We start from the raw sequence: 25,953 nt of genomic DNA on the forward strand, positions 1-25,953 counted from the left end.
AAAAAGATCTGGTTCTTACTGCTATTCAATTATTTTCCATACAAGGAATTCAAAGATCTCTCACAAAAATGATCTCCATGTATTTAAATACAGATATTTTTTAAAATCCAAGGGATTTTGGTGTTTTCAAATATTTCATTTTCTGGATGATTAATTTGAGGGCATAAACTAATAACACTCTTCTTATTTCTGCGTATGAAATGTCCTTTCATATAGAGTTGTCAATCTAAAAGCAGAATGGATCACCAGAGAAAAAAAAATCATAGTGATTTATACTGTTTGTGAATGTCATTATTTTTTTGTGAGGAGGCAGGAAAATATTAATATGAATTATATGGCCTGAATTATTTGAATACAAATCTACATATACATTAACCTTTAAAATGATACACAAAATGTAATTGCCCTAAACCTCAATTGAGCCAGAAGTCAGTAATCTATACTACACTCCTCTGTAAAAAGCACATAGCCTGTTTTTCTCACTGGAAAAAATATTTCAATTATCCTGGAATGTTTTAAAGTTATATTTATCAATATTTAACTTATGAAAAGCATTTATAAGATGTGCTCTAGATAAAATAGATATATAAAGTAAATACTGTTTCAGTGAACAGTATCATTTATTATTTATATGTAATATTTGTACCCAGACCTCACTCACAATAAACTATTTAAAAAGATTCAGAGAAGATAGATTTTTTACTCATGCTCAGGAGCCCTTTTATCCAAGTGGTCATAAAGATTTTAATCAGTAAGATACAGTTCAAGTAGCAGAATCAGGGTCAATAACACTAACCCCTCAACTTAGACTCCAAATTCTCTCTTGCATACTTGATCAGGGAAAAACTTATGGACTGTGCTTCTAGACCAGATGAACAGGTCTTCAAATCCAGCAGACACCACTTTATCCGGCAGAGAATTAATCTAATTCTTTATCCTTCCCAGTAACATTGAGAAAATATATATAGAAATTGTTTTCTATATATGTCCTGCCTTCTTGCTGTGTTCTGAATCCAAGCAGAAAGTGCTACTACTGCTCTAATGCATTTTTTACACTAAAAAAAATATAATTTTGGGTGAGGACATTCTGTTGCAGAGACAGGAAGAGGACTAATAATAGAATTGCATTTTTCTTTTAGATCTTTTAATATAACACAAGCATTGTCTGTAACAATAGCCAGTGTAACTGAATTAGATCTAACTAATTTCCTGGCAGCACTAACTACACATGCTGCCCAAGTTGAACAGAAATGCCTTCTAACACTGAAGGGAGCACTGAAGGGCTGATAAGGGTTCATCTCCTTTTCTTTTATACTTATGTTTGGATAACAGTGACCATCGAATTAGTACATCAAATTTCAGCCATACCCAAAACCCCGAAGTTACCTTGCCTGGTTTCAGCAACACTGCAACAACGCATTTATGAAGGATACTCGCACCAGAAAATCTGAGGCAGGCTCTCTAATCCCTTGGAGCTTGTGAATAAACTGTGAAGGTTAATGAATTACTTGTTCTACTACTGACTTTTCTTTGACTTTTTGAGATACAAAGAGAGTATCAGAAGGATCAAACTCACTGAGATCATCTGGGAGTTGATAGCTGGATCAGGAGGAGTACTTACCTTCCAGTGGATCTTTATTTAAGCCCAGCTGGCTAATAATATATCGAGGAATGTCTGTTTTAATACCTTGCCCCTCTTTAGCATGGCCTTCAGCTGCTTCCAGAAGATAGTAAAACTCTTCAGGATCAAATTCCTAGAAGGAAAACAATCAATCCCCATCAGTCTCCTTGCAGAAGCTGAAGCCCCAAAACCCAATATAAAACTTTTATTTGTTACTTCTATGGCAAACATTTGATATTTCCCCAAAAAACCCCACCACATTATTCTGTTACTAGTAACTTAATATTCTTTTTACAATTGCTAAACAATGTAACATGCTGTAAAGTAATCAAATTTCAAATTGTTATTACAGAGCATTATTTAGAGGTGTAGGAAGTTCTCTGCCCTCAAAACTTCAGAATGAAATGACCTATAACCAGCAATGTGACATTCGAAGATAAAATTCCACCTACAGAATACTTCTCCCTGCTGCCACTTGCATATAAAAATATATTATTGAAATAAACTGTGTAAATATATTGCTCTCTGCTTTTACTTCTAAAAAATGTTTTGAGATTTTTAAAATCAATATACATGTACTTTGTTTTATGAAAAATACAATTAAATAAATCGTTAGTTTTAGAACCAAGCTGAAATAAAAAGTTGCTGAAAACAGTATTTGAATTCCGCTGATCCAGTAGTTCCAAATTGGGAAACAAAACATCCTCCTTCAAAGACCAAATATATTGTTATAATCATTTATCCCTTGCCTAAAAGGCAAGCCTTAAACAGTCTCTCCCGAAGAGAGGGGAAAAAAAAAAAACCCACCAAACAAACAAACAAAAAACCTAAAACCTTGCCTCTCAAGTCCCCTGCAGTTTATTTTACTACCTTAATATATGATAAAAATGGAAACAATTGGAATAAACTAAGAAAAGAGGATTTTTTAAAAAATTATTTTTAAATAAACTCTCACTAACATCCTATCTCTTTCTCTTAATTTGTAATTAAACATATAAAATAAAAACTCTCACAAAGCCCTTACACTCTTGACAAGATGTTATAGTCTACCATAAACCATGACAGGCTCAATGCTTATAGAGCAAGAGTCAGAAGTGATTTCTCCGGGGAAGGTGGCTTAAATCATGAAGCACTGGGACTTTTAGCTGTTCCAGGCTGCCCACCATCCTGTCAGCTCTGTCACAACCTCCCACAGACACCTGGTGGGACCTTGTGCGGGTTGCGTGCCAGGACTGCCTGGGCTTGGGCTGGCCTGCCGGCTCACAGGGCTCCCAGCCTTGCCCCAAACCCCTACAGCCCTTGGGAAATGCAACAGCCCAACCCCAAAGACAGCTTGGGAAATGAGGGATCATCTTTCAGTTTGGAAGCGTCCAAACTACCAGGAGGAGACAATTAACCGAAATGAAGTACATCGGAATTTTCAGTCTTGTGAAAACAATCTGGTTCTGTTTGTTATTTCATTTTCTATGAAACAATCTTCATCTCCAGCCCTATTCCACCAGATTTTCATAAATGCATAAAATGCCAAAACTCTCTTTATTAGCTTAAAGTCTCAAGAAGTTGCTAAACTGCATGGAAACCTGAACGGAGTACTAAACATTAAACGCTACTCTAGCTTTACTTGCCTCATCTGACATGTTGTTGCATTCCCCAACCGAACCACTTACACCTACACCCCAGCACCGAAGAACTCTGCAATGTTTGCCAAGAGTTCTCTTCTACCCTCATCAAGATTTTTTTCTTCTCCTTACCTGCATCATTGGCTGAAATATTTGTAAAGCTTCTCCTCCACTTGCTAGTTAAGTCAGACTAATTACAAAACAGATGCTCTCATCACATGAAAATACACATACACACATGTTTAGAAGCACGAAATTTATCTCTCACTCTCTATTTTTACTTTTGCATTTCATTCTCATGTACACTCGGTATTTCAAATGGAAGAAATTTTTCTAGATTTGTCAGTATTTGGCACAAACCAAACAAGCAAAAGCTTTACTCACATGATTAACAAATGAACACAAATAGGTGCTCACATACCATGCACATGTGAGCTAAGAGCACTAAGCAAATTGATAGCACTAACTTAAGGTATTTTTGTAAGTTCTTGTGATAAAACCACTGAATTTATTTCTTATAGTGTCACAAACTTGCTTAGAGAGGCTGAAGTTTTCTTTACCTAGTATCTATTTCAGACAAACTTTCTAAAGTATCAGTCAATGATTAAAAAGTTTCTAGCGGGATACTATGAAAAAAACAACTGTTTTTTTCCAAGATTAAAACTATTCCAGTGACATTTATGGGGTAGGGTTTAGCACTTCCTTGCATTAGAAATGTGGGGATTTCGACAGTCTACCCACCTCTGAAGAAACACTGAAGACTCTGAAGCAGTCTCTCTGCAGAGACTTGTTTCATTGCAGCTAAAATCTCCTAAAGATCTCATCCAAAATAATAATACTCTGAGGGAGGGAGCTGTGCTGGCTTTCTCTGCAGCTGCTCTCTGCGAAGCTGAACAGCTGGATGCAGTAGGCACCAGACGCAGGGAAGGAGCCCAGCTCCTGGCCTCTCATGCCTGCCCTTCTGGGTCAGGTCAACGGGCCCAGCAAAAGGAGGCAGAGGACAAGCAGCAGCTCTGCTGGAAGCACGATAAGGCGAAGGAAGCAAGCTAGGATCAAATCCCAGCAGAAACTGGGGACTAAGGGCACAGAGAATGGGACTAGTCAGCTATAAAACTTAGCATTTTGAGGGAATGAACTATGGACAAGAAGGTCCCTAGGAGAGAACCTGAATTAAAAGGCTAAAAGACAATGAAGTCAGGGTCAGGACTCGTAGAGAACAAATGAGCACTGGAGACAGAGACAATGTGTCACAGGGAACACAGGTCTCTGAGCCACAGGGCAGGTAATACGTTTGAGGATATTTCCACATACGTGACAATAGAGAAAGGCAGGGACAAGGAAGAAGATGAGACAGATCTTATGAGAAATTGGGGAAAAGTCTGAAGAAAAATTGTGTGACCCCTGAGAACAATATGTTTGAAGGTACAGGGCAAAGGAACAATGCTTGTGGCTCGGATTCAACAGCAAAAGCAGTACATGCTAAAGTCTCTTCTCTCCTCGAGGACCTGAAACTCTTTTTTTTTCCAATCACTTGTCTGCTGATTAGGAGCATACACCTTATTTTAGATTTCTTCTGATCTTTAAGTCATGAATGAATTGCAACTGGGAATACTGAGACATGATGTTTCTGAAACAAACCGGAGTCAGCTCTCACCCACAGCTGAGCTATCTAGGTCATGGATTAACTGTGCCACAGTTAAGGAGCCGCAGCACAGAGCCAGACCGGGCTGGAAAGACTGACTAGCTCTGAGTCAGCGCCATGCCAACACAGTTAGGCCGCTTCCAGGCATCGTCTGAGTCCAGCAGCAGGTTAGCAGCTCTCTTCCCGAGCAGAGCCAGGCCAGCCTCAAACAGCTACATGCAGCGTCAACACCACGAGCCTGGCACCGGCAAGTGCACTGCCTCAACTAAGGCAGCTTGGGCCTCGCACCAGGCCCCTTGGACTCATATTGGTACTTACATGGTATTTGGATGTCTAAACATTCTCCCAAGCACACTGTGTTCTGTGTGGACTTATTAGTTCCACCAAACTATTCCAGCACGTTGGCTCAGTGCGTGAGCAGCTTCCCACACCTCAGCCACGCAGATAGCGCAACACAGGGAGGCAAGGCACCAACACTCCCATGTGATCTCACGCGACTCACCCAGTCTAGCAACCTCAGCGCTATGCTCACGTCTAAGTTAACCCTCATATAGTCCTCAGTGTAACTCAGAGCAGCTGTACATCCACGTACTCTAACTCCCCTGACATGCCCCACTGTCAGTCAGGTGTTACAGAGCTCACTGCGAGCTGCTTATAGCCCAGGCAGCAGCTGCCGAGTGAAACAGAACTCACAAACTGGTACAAGCAATGATCACAAGGGAAAAAACACCAAGTAAATACGATTCTGAATGCAGTTCACAACACAACCAACAGAAAAACCCAACTGGACTTTGGTATATAAAGTATTACATTTGCAACAGAAGGAACTAAACACAGCTGCAGGAGGACCCTGACAGTCCCTTGTTTCTGAGTAAAAACCAAAAAGTCCCACCAACAGTGAAACTGTGTCCTGTAGTGTTTGGACGCTTAAAAAACAAAAACAAAACAAACAAAACAATGTAAATGGCCTTCAATGCTAACTGATGAAATGTCCCATAGCAGCAAGTAAGAAACCTACGTAGAGCAAGCAAGGATCACCTTACCAGACATTCCAATAAGCGAGCAGGACGAGCAATAATTATTAGGATCTTTTGAACTAGCTGCTTGATAAATGCCAGTTCTTCACTCTCTGATCGCTCTTGAGCCTAAAAGACAAGAAGAAAGGGATAATTATTCACTACTCAGAAAAGTAGGATCATGGGAAATTTGGGACACCTTTTGCAGTTTTTGAAGCATGCACTTCAAACAGTAACTCATTTTCAAAATGCCTGCTGAAATAACAAGGATTTGAGCAAAAAGCAACATTATCATTTCAAACTGAAGTCATTCCCTATGTACAATTCTAACAGTTAAATAAAAAAGGTTACAATTCCAAATGGAAAATTCCATTTGAAATGCAATTTCATATTTCAAGTATCTCCAAGTCTTAACTTAATATTAACAATTTGGGATAAGAAGTACTGTAATTTGAATACCCCCTCCCACATACACACAGAACAAGTCTAGAACTCTGCAATAGGTATTAGAAGAACCTTAATCAGACATAAGTATATTGATTCCATACACTATATCCAAAGAGAACTCTCTTGTATACAAAATACCTGCCTATTTTAATCACGAGCAAAATTTAAAGCAACTTCGTATGCCTTTTTAGATGCTTCGGTGTGTATATGAAGAGAAGACAGAATACATGTTAAAAAAGCGTGAAAGAAATAAAGCTTTCAGATCCCCCGACCTTAGAATTAAAAAAAAAATGTCAGCTGAACAAAACTGCTCAGGCCTCAGGGGAGTCTCTCCCCGGTTATGTAAAATGATCACAGCATGTCAAGTAGTGGCAGGAGATGCAGCTTTCTGCTGAATGTCACAGCTGGGAACTGATAACAAATACATCACAAGAATCCAAGAAAGCCCAGTTCCCATAACAGAGTTGTGCAAAGAACAAGTTCTTATAGTCATGTTAAGCTATTGACCGATATTCAAAATCTACTTTGAATAATTTAAGGAATCTAATTGTTATGAAGCACGAAACTTGTATATCATACAAAAACTGCATTACATAATATGACAGGAATGATGTGCTTTGATTGATGTTTTACTGTTTTACTGTTTTTGATGGATGTTTTACTGTTTTTCCAAGCTGTTTTACATACAGCTTGGAAAATAACTCACTAGACATTTTTTTTAACTCATTGAGCCAACTTACACTCTAAGCTCTGCTTACTGCACAGCCATTTTAAACACATATAATACACTTTTGCTAACACTACCCAGTGAATCTTAACTTTCAAAACACGTTTCTTTACATTATGACACTGACACTAGGACAACATAATTCATAGTCAGATATCTCCCACGTATCTTGGCCAACTCTGCCTGCACTTTGGCATCATAAAAATGAGTGTTTCACAAAAGGGTCACTAGTTCAAATTTCTTTTTGATTAGGTAGGAAAGTGCCATGAATTTTTCCCGCTTGAAAAACAGAGTTTCAATAATCCAGAAATACTTCATTGATGTGTCAATTTTGGAACTGCTTTATGAAGGGGAAAAGTTCAAAATTCAGAATTTGTAGCTATTTGCTAAATAGAAGTTAACAAAAAAGGAGAAGACAGAAAGAATCAAGCAAAACCTTCAGAAATTGCTCCCGCATTTCAAAGAAAGCAGAAGAAAAGACTTAACTTAGGACAGGCAGGAGAGTTTAACATCTCACTTGACAAATTTCAAGTCAATATCAAATCTGCTGCTCTGTCACAAACTCTGGGTCATGCTGCACTGTCAATCACTGTGTGCGAATCCCACACAAACAGGAGTAGAGCATCTAACATAATCCTTGCTTTAAAGGATTTATTATGTATTTATAAATTAAAGTGACTTATGCCATAGTACATTCCATTCCCTTACTTAAGTTCCAAGTTTTTCTTATCCATTCAGCTGACTAATTTAAGGAATTTTTTAGATGCTTTTAAGATTTTTTTTTTGTTAATAAGCTAATTAATTATGAAAGAAATATTAAGAAATTTTTTTAAGAATAGCCTTCAGCTAATGGAAAGCTAAGGATTGCTATGTGCTATCTCGACACAGCAGGCAATTAGTAGGGTTGATAAAGTGGAAAGAGTATGTGTTTCCTAATTTATCCATAACAAATAGAACTGTGAGTCTTCTCATTTAAGGCTTATGCACACACTTCCCTAAGCAATTTATAACTTGCAATGCATAACATAATGCTACTGTTCCTGAAATCTTTATCTCCCAGAGTAATTCACTAGGATGCCTTATAGTCCTTCTAGTGGTCATTATGCAAACTAAAATTGCTATGAATACCACTTGGACAATTATCAATTATTTGAGTGCAACAGTCATGATTATTTCTTAGGCAAACAGATTTAAACATTTTTTTCAACCAAAGATAAGACTAATCTCATGGCTCATACCTCCTGGAGTAATGTGTCTAATTTCTGCTGTAATTCAAGAAAGTATCGTGATGTGATGAGCCCCTGGTGGGATTTATCCAAGCAGTCTCGAGCCAGTTCTATGATCTGATGGTGGGTAAAACTGAGCACTCCATCTGCCAGGGGAAGGACGTTATCTGGAGAATGGTTTGTTACGATATCCTGAAGCCGTTCTTCCATCTGAGCTGTGGCCTACATACAAATACATACATGATACAAAAAAAAAAAAAAAGAATCAGCCTTTCCTGGAATTGTAACATCAAAAGCAAAAAAAAGCAAAAGCAAAAAGCAAAAAAGCAAAAAAAAAAAAAAAAAAAAAAAAGCAAATGCAAAAAAGAAAAATTCAAAAGAGAAAGAGGAAGCAGACAGGCAAAATGACAGATGGTATTTCCCCACATTACTGGTGCAAAAAGCAATAGCTAAGCACATCTTCCCTGATGTCTGCCTCTTAGGATATACTGCACAACAATCTTGTAATGTTCACAAAGCAGAGCTAGAATAATACCCGTGACAGGAAATCCTTAATTTCAAGTCAAAATAGTAAAAAGGAGAACTTACAGAGGTCTCCTCTGTTTTGCTAAAACTTTAGGTATTACAAACCAGAGCATCTTCCTTCCTTTCAAACGAGTTTAACCATGAAACTACTTCCCTGGGCAGGGTGTGAAAGAATATTAACCAACAAAAATGTAGACTCACAGATTCTGCAATACATGCACAGAGGTTACTAAAAGTGTCTGCTTTATAGAATCAAATGTCTCTTTCTCACAGAATTGCAGATACTTACTGAAGACATTTCAATATTTTTCTTATTAAATAGTAACCTAAAACCTTTTAGTTAGTATCTCACCCATTGAAACAAGTCAGCCATTTCACACTTCAGATTAGTGCTCAGCGACTCTGCAAATCCACACAAACATCTCTTTATATTTCAGGTTTTCTATTTTGTAGGTACTTTTTGAACTGTATCAGCTTTAATTTTTATTATTTATTAGAAAACATCAAACTCCTAGGAGCAAGAGAGAAGTGCTCCTGGCAACACGCCTACACCTTGGAATTCATCTGTACATTAGATCTCTGGACTTGACAGCAACCTTTTCTTATTTGGTATCTTGTAGTGAAACCCTCATAACCCTGTATTGATCTTCACTATTAAAATAAGTAAATAGAGAATATTAAGGAAATAGGAGAAAGACCACTGAAGAAAGGAATTTGAAGGTTTTTCAGTTAATGCTGCACAATATTGAGCAACAGAAATGTACTCTAATGTATACTTATTGCAATTTTACACCATCTATTGAAATCAAATTTATCACAGCTTTCTAAACATCAGAATATATTACCGGTGTGATTCATTTCAGAACCAGTTCGGCTGCTGTGTCAACTCAATGTCCAGCAGGGTTTTTCTTCATTGTGACAATAAGACCTTGGCGATGCTTTATGAAAGCCATTACAGGCTTGGATCATTAGTTCCCATAACAAAAACACCAGTTACTTAAAGCCTATATTGCCTACTAGTTTAGATACAGGGTACCTTAAATATAATTCATTACCTTTGGGAACCTTTCTTTGTAGACATGGTTCATCATTATTATTTCCTTGTCACAGCAGGCAGGAGAACGTCCAGGGCTGCAAGCAAAACAAATTATCCCTTTTTAACTTGTCTCACCATGAATTAGAATCTTTTATATTTCCATACCGTTTATTTGCACCAAAAGGTGGCATAGACTTCACTGGAAAGTTACATTCTTCAGTCAACTGCATGCACAAGTAGTCCTTTTCTTCTATTTTTGACCAGGCATTTAAGATTATTTCATGTGCTGGACCTCTAATTGTCAACATTCTCCTACATTATAACTTCACTTCAGGATACAGGCCGTTTTGCACATTTGTGACATTACGTTTTGTGACATTACATTTTTCTCTAAGGGGACATTGAGATACATATAACTTGTGAAAGCACTTATGTATATATCCATCCATTTGAAGGCAACACATAATCAAAACAGTATAACCTGACCAAAATGCAAACTGTGAGTTAGAAGGGTTGAAAAGAATCCAAAAGTCTTATTCTATTATTGAAAAAAAAATCTAAAAAAAAAAAAGACACAATCTACTTCATCTACTTCCAATCTGACTTGCAAAAAAAAAAAGCAGCAACTTCCATGAACAGAACAACACACACACATAGATTCCATCAATACCAGGAGCACTGTGCCTGAAAAAAAGCACGAGACTTGCAGGAAAACAATTCATAAAAGGTACCCATGGCCTTGCCTAACATAGTCAGTTATCACCTCTTTTAAAAAGCTCCATCTCGTCTTCCCGGGCTGGTGATGCTGGCATTTAGCCTGGTCTAAAAAGCGCAGAGTAAGAATCACAGAACAGTTGAGGTCGGAAGGGACCTCTGAAGATCATCTAGTTCAAGTCCCTGCTCAAGCAGGGTCACCTAGAACACAGGATCATGTCCAGGTAGGCTCTGGATACCTTCAGGGAAGGAGACTCCACAACCTCTCTGGGCAAGCTGTACAGGGCTCAGTCACCCTCACAGTAACCAAGTTTTTCGTCATGTGCAGACGGAACTGCCTGTGTTTCAGTTTGTGCTCGCTGCTTCTTACTCTCTTGCTGGGCATCACCAAATACAGTCTTGACTGCCCCATCCTCTCGACACCCTCCCTTCAGATACTTATACACATTGATAAGATCCTCTCTGTCTTCCCTTCTCTAGGCTGCACAGATCCAACTCTCAGCCTTCCCTCACACGAGAGGCTCAAGTCCCTTAACCATCTTAGTGGCCCTCCATGAATGTGCTCCTGATGCTCCTCCAGAATGTGTTCCTTGTACTGGGGAGCCCAGCACTGGACACAGTACTCCACATGCAGCCTCCTCAGGGCTGAGTAAATGGGAAGGATCATCTCCCTCGACGTGCTGGCAACACTTTACATAACGCAGCCCAGGATACCACTGGCCTTCTTTGCCACGAGGCCACGTTGGTGGCTCTTGGTCAACTTGCTCTCCACCAGGACCCCAGATTTTTCTCTGCAGAGACTGTCTCCAGCTGGTCAGACCCTGGCTTGTACTAATGCTGTTATTCGGACTTTACACTTCCCTTTACTGAACTTGGAGAAACTTTTTACATGTGTAATCTAATGAAGAAGCATCTTTTTTTCTCAGTAACTATTGTTTCACATATATAACATTCTGCTTCACAACTTCATTTATCATAAATTTAACACAGAGTTTTAAATAAAGTAAAACTCAAGAAACAGTTAAAATATATTACAATAAAATGGTGAATCCTGTATTTTTATATACCTGTAGAGCTATTTTAAAAATTCTGAATAAATCAACAAAACAATTACAACTCTAATACTTCCTTTTCTTTCTCTCCGGTTCTTCAAAACTCATCTGTACATCTTTTCTGTGTTTTCCACATACCACCTAAAGACAGTCAACGCATTCGTTCCTCCCACCGCTTCACTCTTTACCCCATTTCTTTCTAAATGGGCCTAAATTATAAATAAGTTTAAAATGGCTTCTCCAAAGAAAGGCTCTGTTTTGTAAATACTTTGAACTCTGGAAGCAGATCAGAGCTACAGCCAGATCAGTAATGATTAGCTCAACAAGACAGCTCACATGGATGGAAGTTATTAGATCCCTCCTTAAAACCATATAATACAATATTAACCATTGAAATAAATAAACAATGATCGAAACAACAATTTAAGTATTATTGAGCAACAATTTTAAGAGGACTATTGTTCAGCCTCAGCTTCCTTACTACTTGCATTATATTACAGAAATTTTGAAAATAGCAATAATCAGTGAAGAGCCCCAATATACAAAAGCATGATGCAGCGCAAATGTATAAATTTAGACTCAACCACTATTTCCAGACAGACAACTCACCTGAGGCTTCTGGACCGAGGACGCAATGGAGTGGTCCTGCATCTGCTATCACTGGAAATGCTTTCAGTGGTACAGAAATGTTTAGATAAAAAATGTAGTTCATCAGGTGTTGGCTGATATGGTAACTGGTGTAGCTTCTCTTGAGAGGAACAGGATGACTACAAGAGCAGAGAAGAACAGAAGTTTCCAGAATTTGTTCACTGCTCATGAACAAAGACATTTAATTTATAAAGGATAACTTTTTCTCATGCTTGACTACCAGTTTAAAGAAGCAAATAATTAATCTTGACTAATAATAAAACTAGGTTAGCCTCAGAAAGACATTAAATTTCAAATGTTTAAATTCCCCCAATTTAAGGCAAAGACCACATCTGGTGTCAGTAAAACACACCAACATCTAAGGAACATTTCAAAAAGGACCTACCGAAAATTAATTTTTTAAGCAGGATAGAATAAATATGATGGCAGTAGAGTACAATTTACAGCCACAACACATATTGCCATTCTAAATACTGAAGTATTTGATTGTCTAAATTTGCTTTTAAGACACTATAAATGCTTTATTAAAAAAAAAATCCAAATTCTTGCTGAAATTATTCACACACTTTTTTAAACTAAAAACCTAAAGCAAAGCAAAAGAACTTAATACATGTATCAAGATAGACTCTAAATTGCATACAAACCATCTACCACCGAGTTCAAGAAGGCAAGATACAAATGCTTACAAGATTGGAAGTTTTACCACAATAACTAGCCTTGCAAAATTGCAAATAAACAACGACATACTATTAAAAGCTATCTTATAATGATAATGCTATCATATTTTCCCATCTGTTAGGCAGCACTGGTACCTGAGCCACACACAACGCCAGGTGGTGAGTTCTGAAACTCTACAGAGCCTGCGTTTGATGTCCTCATGAAGGACACGTACACAGTGCAACACATTTACAAACAAGTTTGCTAATAAGGATTTAACTAGTGAAAAGAGAGCAAGATGCTGTTTCTGGTATCAAAACCAGTTTCCAAGATGGCTTGATCATAGCTATCTTTTTATCACTATACCATGAGTGGTGCCATGGCATGGAAGACAACCTTCTTTCCTGCAGCTTTTTCAACAAAATGAGATTCTTGTATATGCCAGTCTTCATGCTGTGCAAACTACCCTTCTTATCTGGCTTCTCATGAAGGGCACCAAACCTGGCTGTGCTTTTATTTGCAGCAGCACAATAACCACCTCCTCAGAGCTGCATCACAAGTGAAGGTAATCAATGCGCTCTGATACTCTATAGCTCTTGCCCTACATGGCTAAGGTCAGCACGTAATACCCAGCCTGTTAAGACAGAAACTAGGCAGTCTTCATAATTTCCTAGACACTAATGTGGTAAAAACTGAACCTATCCAAAATCCTGGGAAGAAAAAATTAATCATGACACTAGACCTCATGAAGTCTTTTTTCTTTTTTTTTTAATAATAAAAAAAGAAAAAAAACAAAACAGAAGAGCTGCCACTATGGCAGCTAGATGGAGCTAACCTTACGGCATATGTCCTAAAGCCACACTCAATAAGTCAAAAGATATTCTAGCCCAACATAACTATCCAGTAGAGACCATCACACAGGCCTATTTCTGTAAAAATCCATTTCTCTCTCTTAGACTTCAAGGCATTCTGGGAAGTAGAGAGGACAATAACCTACATCCTGTTTTGCCTCATATAAGGTGTCAGAGAACCTAGATGCAATGGGATTAAAGAAAAAAAATCTTTCTTTCACTAAGGTTGCCCAGTTGCCTCAAGGTCATCACAGGCACAGACCATGTTTTCTTGAGGGTTTGAATTCAGACCTCTTATTTAGCTCTTATAACATTAATAGCAGCCCCTTCAAATATTACTTTAGTATATATTTAAAATACATAATCTCAGTGCATCATAAAAAGTCAGCTTGCTCAGACAACAGGACAAACACAGAGACAGTATCACCTAATGCAGCCCCAAACATGAGGGTTCAACAAGCAATCTAGTCAATCTAGATTGCTTAAATTCCAATCAAGTTTGGAAACAGCATAAAACTATTCCATGGTCCAGTGTACAAGCAATAGTTGGTAAAACTAAGTGGGTGCCAAGAAATAAATGCAGGGCAGACAGACAGTGAAGGAAAGCTCTATGCCCATAGCTTGGAAATTAAAATTGTGTTCTGCTATATTTCCAACACATAGCTTTTCATTTCCATTCCAGCAAAGTCTGTTTCTTATAGCAAGGATGAGGTTGCTATAGCAATTACTTATTATCTAACATAACCCCTTTTATGTCAATAGATTTCAAGTGAAGAGTACCGTATATTTGATCTAGTTCCAATGAGAGATATCTACACAGGCACTGCAGGGACTAGCTAGGGAATTAATGTGAAATCAGGTAATTTGCTTGGCAAAAGCAAGTTCTAACCAAAAAGGAAAGTAGAGGTCAAAAATCAGCATTGCTGAGCAAGTTGTTAAGATACACAAAATCCCCCAACTTGAAGTCAGCAAGACAAAGAACTGGCTAAAAGAAACGTCTGTGCATAAAAAATGAGAGTTGATCATAATATAAAACAGTCCAGTTTTATCAGTGTACAGGATGTGGAGCTCATCATCTGCACAAGAAATACAGAACACACCCAAGGAAAGAAAAGGCTTACTTAAATTGTAAAAGCAGCATTTAAAAAAAGAAATCACATAAAATGTCTCCAAAAATATTACGTGCATAAAGCAGTACTTTTGCTAAAGATGCGAGCCTGCAAGTACAAAATAAAGCTAAAAAACAAAACTAATAATTTTTGAAGAGTGGTAGTTGGATCTACTTGACAAAGTCCCCTGCTGCAGCAATACAGTGTCAAAATGCCCACTATTCGCCATTTCTGAAGCAGTTTCATGCCCAGCTGCACCACCAGTCTCTCAGACGTGACTGTCACAAGGGAGTGCTTAGCCTCAGACTGCAACGTGACCCCATAGCTCCTCACCAGCAGAGATGCGTGTGATGTGCAGGAGCACAGATTCACACTTCTCTGGCTGCCTAGCTGCTAAGCAGCAAAGTAGAACCGCACCTACTGCCATCACGCATTTCACAATGTAGATGGTGCCTGTACAGGTGGGGATGGGTGGTAGGGCAGCCCAAAATGAGATCAGTTTTAACACAAAAAGATTGATCTAACTGGAGGGAGGAGAGGGAGAAGAAGAAAAAAAAAAAAGAGATTTATCCTATTGTGTAACTTCCTAATGGATTCACCTTTTCTAATTATAGCCTTCCCAAACCCTAATATCTCAACCAACTCATCCAATATTATGTGCTAACATCTAAACATTGTCAAAGTAGAGAGACTGGAAATGACTGATTCATCCCATCTTAAGATAAAGAGTCTAAGGTAGGACAGATGAATCATGTTGCAGGGTGCTCTCTTTCCTTTCATTATCAAGGGAGCCTCATTTAGACTGGATACCTAACTAGTAGATAGTTAGGTAAAAATAATAAGGCAATATGACTCCCCTCATAATGATCAACACATCAAAAGGGGGCAGTTTAATACTGTTTCCCTTCCAGAAAGATAGATCTCTAGGCAAAGCATATGTTCCCTTAAGTTTTTCTCTGATTCTAGAATTGTAAAAGTTACATTTTCTAAGTTGATTCCAAGCACTGTTGATTCCATCAACGGTAAACAATCTTGCATTATCTTCTGCATGAAGCAAGCTACATTCAAGAAGATACAGTTTATAGTACAAATCTATGTGCACAGCAGTAAAGTAGGTACTTACAGAAACAGTTGAGCTGGGTGTATTTGTACCATAGCCAGAAGAAGGGAGGGAAGCCAGAGACCAGCGGCGACCATCGGTCCTGTTGTGAAAGGGAAGTTAGCAAATGCATACTGCAGTATCCTTGCACAGAAACATCTGTGAACATGTTATTGTGTAAAACTGCATTCCAGAAGCATGATACAAGCAGGGTTTTTAATAGAGAGTAAACTTTCACAGGGGATCACAATAAACAAACATTAGGCAAGCATGACTGGTTTGGGGATTTTCAGGGTACATTTTGTTTTTCTAGCTAAAATCTATGAGATGAAACAACTAGAAAGCAAAGGAACGGACCAACGGCACTTATCTCTCACAAACATGCATTAAAAATTGACACAGGGAGTCTTCATAACTCTCTGGTCCATTAGATGCAAATTAATGAGAAGCAAGCTGAAAACTTGGGAATAAACACAATCCACAAGGCTCTAATCCACAGAACAGCCACTGCAGTCTGCTAGAAACATGAGGGTAAGTCTCTACAGTGCGACCCCAGCACAGGATACCAGCAAACCAGCAAGCTAACATCACGTAACTGGGATGGTGAGGTTTGAACTTTAACTTATTAAAAGATACATGGAGATCAAGTAAAAAACAAATTATTTTTCTGCTAAAAAACATGCTTTCTTAGGATAAAAAAAAAATCTAGCCAAACACAATTTCTATTGTTCATAACTTCAGGTGATCTACACACAGACATGGGATTTAAAAATTCAGAGAGACAAATCAAAAATCAACTATGGGATTGGTATTTGGATTTTTGAGGAGGTAACGTTTACCTGTCATTTCGGTGCCCATGACTGGAGCACAATTGTATCAAATATGTTAAAGAGAAAAGGCAAAATAATACACATGTAAATAACAAAATTTGATTTGCTTTTAGAAATATAATATAATAGTGTGGGAAAAGATAGGAGAATTCAAGCTCTGTTTCACAGCCAGTACAAAAATCGAATCTCAAATCTGATCTTGCTCAAGAAATACAATTCAATTGAAGAGAATTAAAGTAGTGTCAAATCAGGAGCCCAAACTTTTTGATTCAACTTCTCTACCCTTCAAGATAACAAAAAAGGTCTGCATCTGTCTCTTCTAAGGCCTTCCTACTTCCATTTGTACATGCTCCAACTCAGTCTCTAGGTCCTCTAGGACTTTGAAGAAATAAAGCCTGAAAAAAGGGCAAGAATTACATCTGAATTTTGTCAATGACATAATACAGTATACAATGTTGCTGCACATTAAAAAGGCCATGCTAAATAAAAAAAAAAAAAGAGCATGTGGAAGAGGGCCTGCTGACTGAACTCTCAAAGAACCTCTCTCTCTCTATATATATACACACACATATCTGTGCATATATGTTAATATACATACCTGTATATGTATCTGTGTGTATATATATATGTGTGTGTGTGTGTGTGTATATCTATTATTCTATTCATTACTTTTCCTTCTTTACTCTTCTTCCTCAGGTATGAACAACCATCTTCCTGATGCATGAAAAATTTCAAAATTATTTTTTTTTTTTTTGGCTCAGCTGCACAAGCTAATTTTGTTCACAGTTGATAGAAAAAAACAACCTGGAAGGTATTTAAACATGGCTGAGACCTGTATATTCTGCAGCTGTAAGACTTCCTTACTACATAATTTAGACAACAGGGTTCCTGCATCCACACAGCAATTCCCAAGGGCCATGGGAGATGGGAATGGGTTATCACCAAATGTATGCGGGAAACAGAGGACAGAAAATAACACCTGAGCCAGCACTGCAACTCCCTTCTGCCACTGCTTGCTTACTTGCACTTACTTACACCACCACTTTTCCTTATTTAAAATTATTTAAAACTTTTCATTTTGAACATAGTAACACTGCAATGCCCTTAGAAAACTCTCAAAAGTCAAAATGAAACCCTAATAGACAAATTCATTTTTTCCTTCTGAATTTTAAGGTTCACAGAAGCATGATGATTTCAGCTTTCTGTTCATTACTGATGGTACAGGAAAACTACTTCCCATCTGCTGTATTTCTAAATAATGTTCAGTCTTTCACATCTTTTTCCATTATAAGCTATTTCAGGGCTTTATGAATCTTTACCAAAAATATGTTCACAAAGAAACATAATCTAAAAAGATTACGCTGCATACCTGGCAATAGGCAAAAACAGTCGCAGCATTCCAATTTTACCTATAGATTGAGTCAACATACAAAATGTACCAACTCTCCCAGGCTTGGAGTGAATGAACGCATTACTCGAGGCAGGCTGACAAGGTGCTAGGTGATACAGAAGCACACTGGCATGACTAAGCAGTCTCCTGTGACATGCTATATCAGCTTGGGCTACGGTTCATTTAATAATAATAATTTACTTCATATAACACTTCAAATTCACTTTCTACCTTGAAAAATTCTACCAACGTTAATTAATCCTCACAGCCCTCCTGCAGGAGGGACGAGAACCTCAGCAGCAGAGGTAGCGATGCGGGTCGAGGTCAGATGGGACATGGGGCGGCTGCCAGGAGCACTGGCCCGTGGCAGGAGTCCCCCCACTCCACAGTGTCCTCGGCCGTGCTCCCCACCTTGCACCTGGGCCTGGGTGCTCTGGCTGTACCTGAAGAATCCTCCAGAGTTCAGTAGATGAGATGATGACAACTAAATTTATAGTATCTGACTCCAATCCATTGCAATTAAAAGTCCATTAACTTTTTTCTTTTAATTAGAAAGATATGATTGCATCATGCATCTAGTACAATTTTGTTGCAACTGAGGTTTAAGAGAGTTTACATAACAGAGCTAGAGTTACTCATTCTCAGTGACTAACCTGACAGATGCAGCTACTTATTAGCAGCCATCATTTAATATCTGGGTTCAACAACATTTCCTCTATGCAAAATACAGGCTACTTATTACAAAAAAAAGTCTTACCTTCGTGCAAAAGAAAAGTGGGCTGAGGCACTGGGAGAGAAGTTTCTAGGGCTATCTTGAGGACTGTTTCCTGTTTTAGGGAAGAGGATGACACAAATAAATATATGTAGTTTGTAAATATACAAATAAACAGACAAAAAGAAAATACCATTCAGACCTGCTCATCCTAGCGTTTTCAGACAGCTTAGAAACCTGTTTTGGAATTGTTCTTCTCCAAGAAACTAAAATTCAGAAGTCTGATCTTATTTCAAACTATTTCTCATTTATATTTGATTTTTAGCAATTAGATTCTACAATTTATTTTATAATTCTCTTTTCAAAGTAATTAAACTTTACAAAACAGTATTTTAGCTTGAAAGAAATATTTTGAATGCTGGGAACATAGTTTTCTTGTTGTTGTTGAATCACAAAAATATTTGACAGTTATAAAATCCAGAACACAATTAGCACAATGCAGTCCTTACATAAAGTGTCTATAACATTTTGTCCAACAGCTATGTTGTGAGATTGTCATTATTTGCAGTAGCTCTGAACTCCTGAGCGAATAAACAGGCAGAACACACAGAATGAAAGTTTCTGTCGCCCTTTGCTAGCTCCAGGCATGGAAAGGTGACCCCCACTCCCGAAGGGGTGAGCAGTTCCCTGCCCACAGAACAGGCAGAACCTCAGGGGCTGCCACTGCTTCCTAGCAGAGCATGGGAGCTCACAGGAGCAGGAGGCAGCAGCCGAGGACAGGGCCTCCTGTCACCCCCACTGCTCTGCAGCTACAGAGGAAATAGTGTCTAGAGAAGAAATGCAGGGGACACCTGTATAAAATCCAGCAGCCTGCAGTATTTGTTTTAAAGCAGCATAGGCTATTGCACATACTTAAGTAACAGACTGTATTAACAACAAATTAAAGAAAAAAGAAATGTATGCATTGTAAGTTGTTTGGGGGGGGGCATAAATGAGACTGCAATTGCAATTAAGCAGATAGAAAAGCTTCTATGTATACACTCAGAATTGACATCTAGCTTTGAGAAGAAAATTACCATTTCTGAAAAGAAAAGCCTGGTGCAATTCCTTGAAGACCTCATGTAGCCTTGATTTCTACTCACTGAGCGGAATGCTCAAGTTTCTGTATTCATCAATAAGGGGATTTCCCCACAGTCTGGCTGAAGAGCAGGACAAAGGGAGGGGGAAGACTGAGCAGAGTCATGAGCGAGTGGGACAAAAGAGCATCTGCCAAAGGTGGGGGCCTTTACAAAGGAGGGAAATAGGGGAATTCCCCCACATTCTTCAGCAAGGGGGACAAAGGAGTCAGGTGAGCTCAGGTGAGAACAGATGGCGGGAGGCAGGAGTTCGGTGTAGGTGGGCCGGGAAGGCTGTAACTTCTGAGTACCTTGGCCAATGGGGAAAAGGAGAGGGCGTCCCTCGGTCGGGAAATTAGGATAAAAGGGGGGCTGCGTCCCCCAGCAATTTGAGAGACCCCACAGGGATATGCCCGGTGGACTCTCCCTTTATTTGAATAAAGTTTTAGGACTCCTCTGTCTCCTTTTTGGACATTCAGTTCTTGACAGCGAGATTTTCCACACACACTTTTAAATCAACATTGTGTATATCACAGTGATGTCCTTAGCAGACCCTCATTTACTTCGCAAAATCATGAAGCTATTTAGATAGCAAACCCAGAAGAAACATTTTGGGGGGGGGGGAGGGGCAAGAGGGCGTCAGAAGGAGATGGAAAATACACCCCCCTCCCCCCAAGAACCCACTTCATCACTCCCCAGACATTTCCCAAGGTCTGGATGATTTCAAGGCAGCCAGGACTTTTGTTCCCTGAGGGGCTTGAGGGTGGGATCCAAAGCTGCACATGTGGCACAGATTTCGATCTTTATTTGGGGACCAACACAATTTATTCTTGTCCTGCATGAACTGCAAGCAAATACCACATTACCAAGAGCAATGGTTTGTTTAATTTAACAGCTAACTGGATTTCTTTTGTTTGTACAAAACCTTATTTAATAAAGACAAGCTAAAAAATGGTTAACACTGTCCAGATAAAATATGGTTACAAACTCTAGCTACTGCACTAGAAAGAATGAGCTATAATTAGGAATATGTCATGGATTTAGATAAGAGAGAGAAAAAAAAGCGAAACGTCTACTTTAAAGTCTGGCAGAAGAGTAGAGAATTAGTTTTAAAGAAAAAAAAAAAGCTATGGACATAAACACTTTCTGATAGGAATTAATTTGACAAATGAACAGGTAGGGTTATCTATGAACTCTTTTTTACTGATATCTATTTAGAAGCTTTATCTGGATATCAACAGCATAACTAATCAATGGACAGTTGTGTATTAGAACATATGCTTAACCTTTACATGGAAACAAAAACATAGCAAAAGATTTTTTTTAATAACTATTACAGGGGATTCAACAAGATTCAACAGTGCAAGCTACTTCACTGTGAACAAAGATCACTTAATTACAGCCAAAACACGAAACAAACTCTTATTCAGCAGAAGCATCAGATCTTATTAACATGAAAATCAGTTTTCGAGCACTGTTTTTAATAGAAAATAAGCTTTTAGAGTAACAAATTTGGAAAAGCTGTATAATAATGATTTTTCAATTCTGCACGTTTATCTGCATGTCCGAGCAACAACTTGTACAAGCGTGGGAACAGAGTGAAAAATCCAAACTTGAAATAACTGTGGAAGTAACTACTGCTATTAGAGGTTTAAGGTGTGGTGTCCAGAAAAGCCAAATAGGTTAGAAGCAGAGTCCAGAGTATGTGACCTTCATCCATTACAGCAGGGGTGCTCAAACTACGGCCCGCGGGCCGGATACGGCCCCCCAGGGTCCTCAATCCGGCCCGCCGGTATTTACAGAACCCCTCCGCCTCCCCCCGCCGGGGGTTGGGGGGGAAACCAAGCAGCCGCAGATGACTTCCTGCCACTTAATCCGCGCGCCGCCTCCGCAGACCCCAAGCACCCGCCGGGACTGGGCTGAAACCAGCGCCTCGTCCTCGACCTGACCTCCCCAGCGGGCGCCTCTCGGCTACAAACCGCGCCGCCGCCGCCCCGTCCTCCTCCTCCTCCGCGATGCGCGGCAGGCGAGAGGCGCGGGCATCTCCTCTGCCGGGCAAGCTCATTCGGCAGCCTCTGCACTGCGAGCTCCAGACAACTCGGGCGAATCGCCAGAGCCCCGGCGCGGCAAAGTCCTTCAGTCCCTTCTGGCCACCCTTTCCGGACTGCGCGGCCGGCCGAGGAGGGGGGCGGCGGCATCAGCGAGGGGGGCGGCTCCCCCGTCTCTCCCTCCCTCCCTCCCTCCCTCCAGCTCCCAGGCAGGACAAGCAAGCCAGCACCAGTGGGAAGCGCGCGCACCATCATGTCAAAAAAAAGAAACATTGACTCCGAGTGCAGGGTATTCCAAGAAAAGTGGACTTCTGATTATTTTTTCACGGAGTACAAAGAAAGAGCCGTTTGTCTGATATGCCAGAATTCAGTGTCTGTGTTCAAGGAATACAATTTGCGTCGACACTACGAAACTCAACATAAAGATAAATATGATGCTTTGGTCGGACAAGTGAGAAAAGATAAAATATTAAGACTGAAACATGGATTGACAACTCAGCAAAATACTTCTGTGAAGCAAAAGCTCAATATATCATCAGCTCAATACATCATCACTTCAAGCAAGCTATCAAGTTGCCAAGCTCATAGTGCGCACTTGCAGAGCATTCCTAGAGGGAGAATTTGTTAAAGAATGCCTTCTTTCTGTTGCCAGAGATGTGTCCAGAGAAGGCGGATTTATTTAGTACAGTGAGTTTTTCGGGAGCTACAATTACATGAAGGATTGAAGAAATGGGGGAAAATTTGAATCTGCAGTTGCAAAACTCCTCAAAAAAACTTTGCTATTTCTCATTGGCACTCGACGAAAGCAATGATGTTCGTGATTCTGCACAACTTCTAATTTTCATTCGTGGGACAAATGATTCTTTCAAAGTCACAGAGGAGCTTGCTGCACTGAAAAGCATCAAAGGAACAACTACAGGAGAGGATATCTATGAGAAAGTTTGCCAAACTATGAATGATTTGGAGCTGGACTGGGGTAAACTATTCAGTGTGACAACTGATGGTGCTCCTAGCATGATGGGGTCCATGAAAGGAGTGGTTGCACGCATTAACAGAGAGATGGACAAACGCAACCATTCACATTCAATAGCCATGCACTGCATCATCCACCAACAAGCACTATGTTGTAAATCACTGAAGCTGGACTCTGTCATGAAAATTGTAGTTTCTTGTGTTAACTTCATTAGAGCTCATGCACTCAACCACAGACAGTTTCAGGAATTTCTGTCTGAGCTAAATGTTGCCTATGAAGATATTCTGTACCACACAGAAGTCCATTGGCTGAGTCGAGGGAGTTTTGAAACGATTTTATGACTTACTTCCACAGGTTTATGATTTTATGCTTTCTAAAAACAAAGAAGTACCAGAGCTCAAAGATGCAGAATGGAAATGGCACCTTGCGTTTCTGACAGATGTAACAGAGCTACTCAACAATTTCAATGTCCAACGTCAAGGAAAGGGGAAGCTCATCTGTGATATGTATTCACATGTGAAAGCATTTCAAGTCAAATTAGACCTGCTCATTAACCAAGTAAAGGAGGAAAACTTCTGCCATCTCCCCACAACTCAAAACCTGCCTGCAGAAAAACCAGCAGTTGCATTCCCAAACAAAACATGTATGGATGTACTAGAAATGTTGCAAAAGGAGTTTCAAAATTAGATTTATGTTGCAGCTTGGAGCGGGTCAGGAATGCCAGACAGCAACTTCATAGAAGCTGGAACTGACTTTGTTTATTTTGCGTTACGTATCACAATATATAGCAATTCGCATAGCAACATCTCGGTAGAGCATCGGTAATTGGTTACAAGCATTAACGTGCTAACATATCATAGGTTGCTAAGCCGTATCCAAGCGCCTAACCGCAATGGCCACACTGACATCTCAAGGCAGCTGTACTTCCTCAAAGTTGTCTTTCACAACGAGTAACTTCCTCATTTCCCGCCAACTTAGCCCAGTCAAGGACTGGTCAAGGACACCCCCATGTCCTTGTCCTCCACAGATTTAAAGAGCTTCGTCTCCATGAACAGGACATACAGCTTTTCCGGAACCCATTTTCTGTTGACATTGAAACTGTTGATCCGATTTACCAAATGGAATTGGCCGAACTACAGACTTGTGACTCGCTGAAAGATGCATTCAAATCAAGCAGCCTTACTAATTTCTATGCATATCTCCCCTCAGAGACATATCATAATCTCAGGAACCATGCACTCAAAATTGCAACCATCTTTGGCAGCACCTATGTCTGTGAGCAGACTTTTTCCCCAAATGAAACATCTGAAATCTCCAATCAGATCCAGACTAACTGATGAACACTTGCATCACTTGCTATGACTAGCAGTGACAAACATGGAACCTAACATTGACCATCTCATTAGCCAAAAGCAGGCCCATAGTTCACATTGAAATATTATTTGTTTTTGTTGATTACAGTTGTTCTTCATTTTAAATATTGCATTCTTTTTCCTGTTTTTTTGTGCACTACTATAAATAAAATATGTGCAGTGTGCATAGGAATTTGTTCATTTTTTTCCAAACTATAGTCCGGCTCCCGACAGTGTCTGAGGGACAGTGAACCGGCCCCCTGTTTAAAAAGTTTGAGGACCCCTGCATTACAGTGTTCATCCTCCCATCTGCAGGTCAATACCTGAGAGACTTCCAAAGGAAGAAACAGCACCAGTTAATTCTCTGCCCATATGCGCAGCACTTGCTTATTACTCAAATCCTGCTGTTCTTTGGGAGCTTCTGCCCGTTGTTTTAGTCTTTGAGTATCTCCAGGCTGCTGGGATTACTGCTGATGCTTCTGACCCAGCAAAATAAACCTGACTGGTGGCCAGCCACTAGGCCTGTAATTAGCTCTGTGCTCCTCTGGGATGCAGAGCGCAGCGGACAGAACCACCCTTGGCCTAGTAACAACACAAGGGGCCTCATTTCGCAAGCAGCTATTGCTGAGAAAGCCATACCTGGGCTAATTAACCATGCCCCTGTTTTGCAATTAGCTTTGAGAAGTCCTGTGTCTTTGCCACAGAAGGAAAATGCAGCGAGTCTTTTAAAAGGAAGATGTTACTTTCACCATATACTATTAATGCATTTTAGTAGCTGTCTGCTTACAAAATAAGAGTTTCTGATGCAAAGACTTTCTGATAGTACGGAGGGAATAAGAAATTAATGATAATTGCTATCCCAAACTCCCAATGGATCAAAGTCAGCTCCACTTTAAAGACTTGGTGTCATTCTTGGATGGTCTTTTTATATGCATTTTCATCATAATATATGAACACCATAGTACAATATATCCACAGGACACATTCTTCTGTGTCAGTGTATCTGGTGGCAAACCCACGCTGTAAAATGAACAATACGCAAGAAACCAGGCGCAGTTACAGGTCTCATTTTCATGCTGTAACAAACCGGGCAAGTCCGCAGAAGGCACAGCTGGGCAGCAGGATCATTTCAAATATGTCCGCAGGTGCCTGCCACAGAGATCTGCTCAAAGGGGAGAGCTCAAGCTATTTCTGAAGCTGGATTAATGATGTTTCACAACATAAAATGACTTTCCCCTGTTTGTATTGGACATGGAAATGTCTGTGATCCGTAGAGTCATAACAATCTCCCATGGGAAGCAGAGGCCAGACCTTGAGAAAGATGTTTGCCTGCCTGGGCTGAGCAATAAGGAGCACGGAGGCAGCTGCTCAGCCCAGTTCACAGGCAGCCCCCTCCAAAAACCTGTTGAAGGCGGCCGCTCGGCAGGGCTTGTAGCCAACATAACCGCAGACGTCCTCCAAACTAGCTTTGGAGGCCAAATACCCGGAAATGAGGAAGAAGAGGAGGAAGGCAGGACCCTCGAATTGAGGGCTGGGACTCCCGA

The 25,953-nt window shown here is 39.7% G+C and overlaps 1 protein-coding gene across 1 annotated transcript in view; it reads right to left on the bottom strand.

Moving 5' to 3' along the window:
- Positions 1-25,953, bottom strand: part of LOC104567862 (microtubule-associated serine/threonine-protein kinase 4-like) — a 79,256-nt gene that overhangs the window by 39,974 nt on the left and 13,329 nt on the right. The window contains 8 exon segments of the mRNA XM_088519786.1: positions 1,622-1,754; positions 5,926-6,027; positions 8,311-8,520; positions 9,879-9,954; positions 12,235-12,392; positions 16,014-16,092; positions 16,829-16,849; positions 18,967-19,036. Coding sequence (XP_088375912.1) covers positions 1,622-1,754; positions 5,926-6,027; positions 8,311-8,520; positions 9,879-9,954; positions 12,235-12,392; positions 16,014-16,092; positions 16,829-16,849; positions 18,967-19,036 — 849 coding nt within the window.

This window comes from Tinamus guttatus, unplaced genomic scaffold (assembly GCF_059628265.1).
Source record: "Tinamus guttatus ecotype Peru unplaced genomic scaffold, ASM5962826v1 Tinamus_guttatus_pri_ptg000071l, whole genome shotgun sequence".
Classification (NCBI taxonomy): Eukaryota; Metazoa; Chordata; class Aves; order Tinamiformes; family Tinamidae; genus Tinamus; species Tinamus guttatus.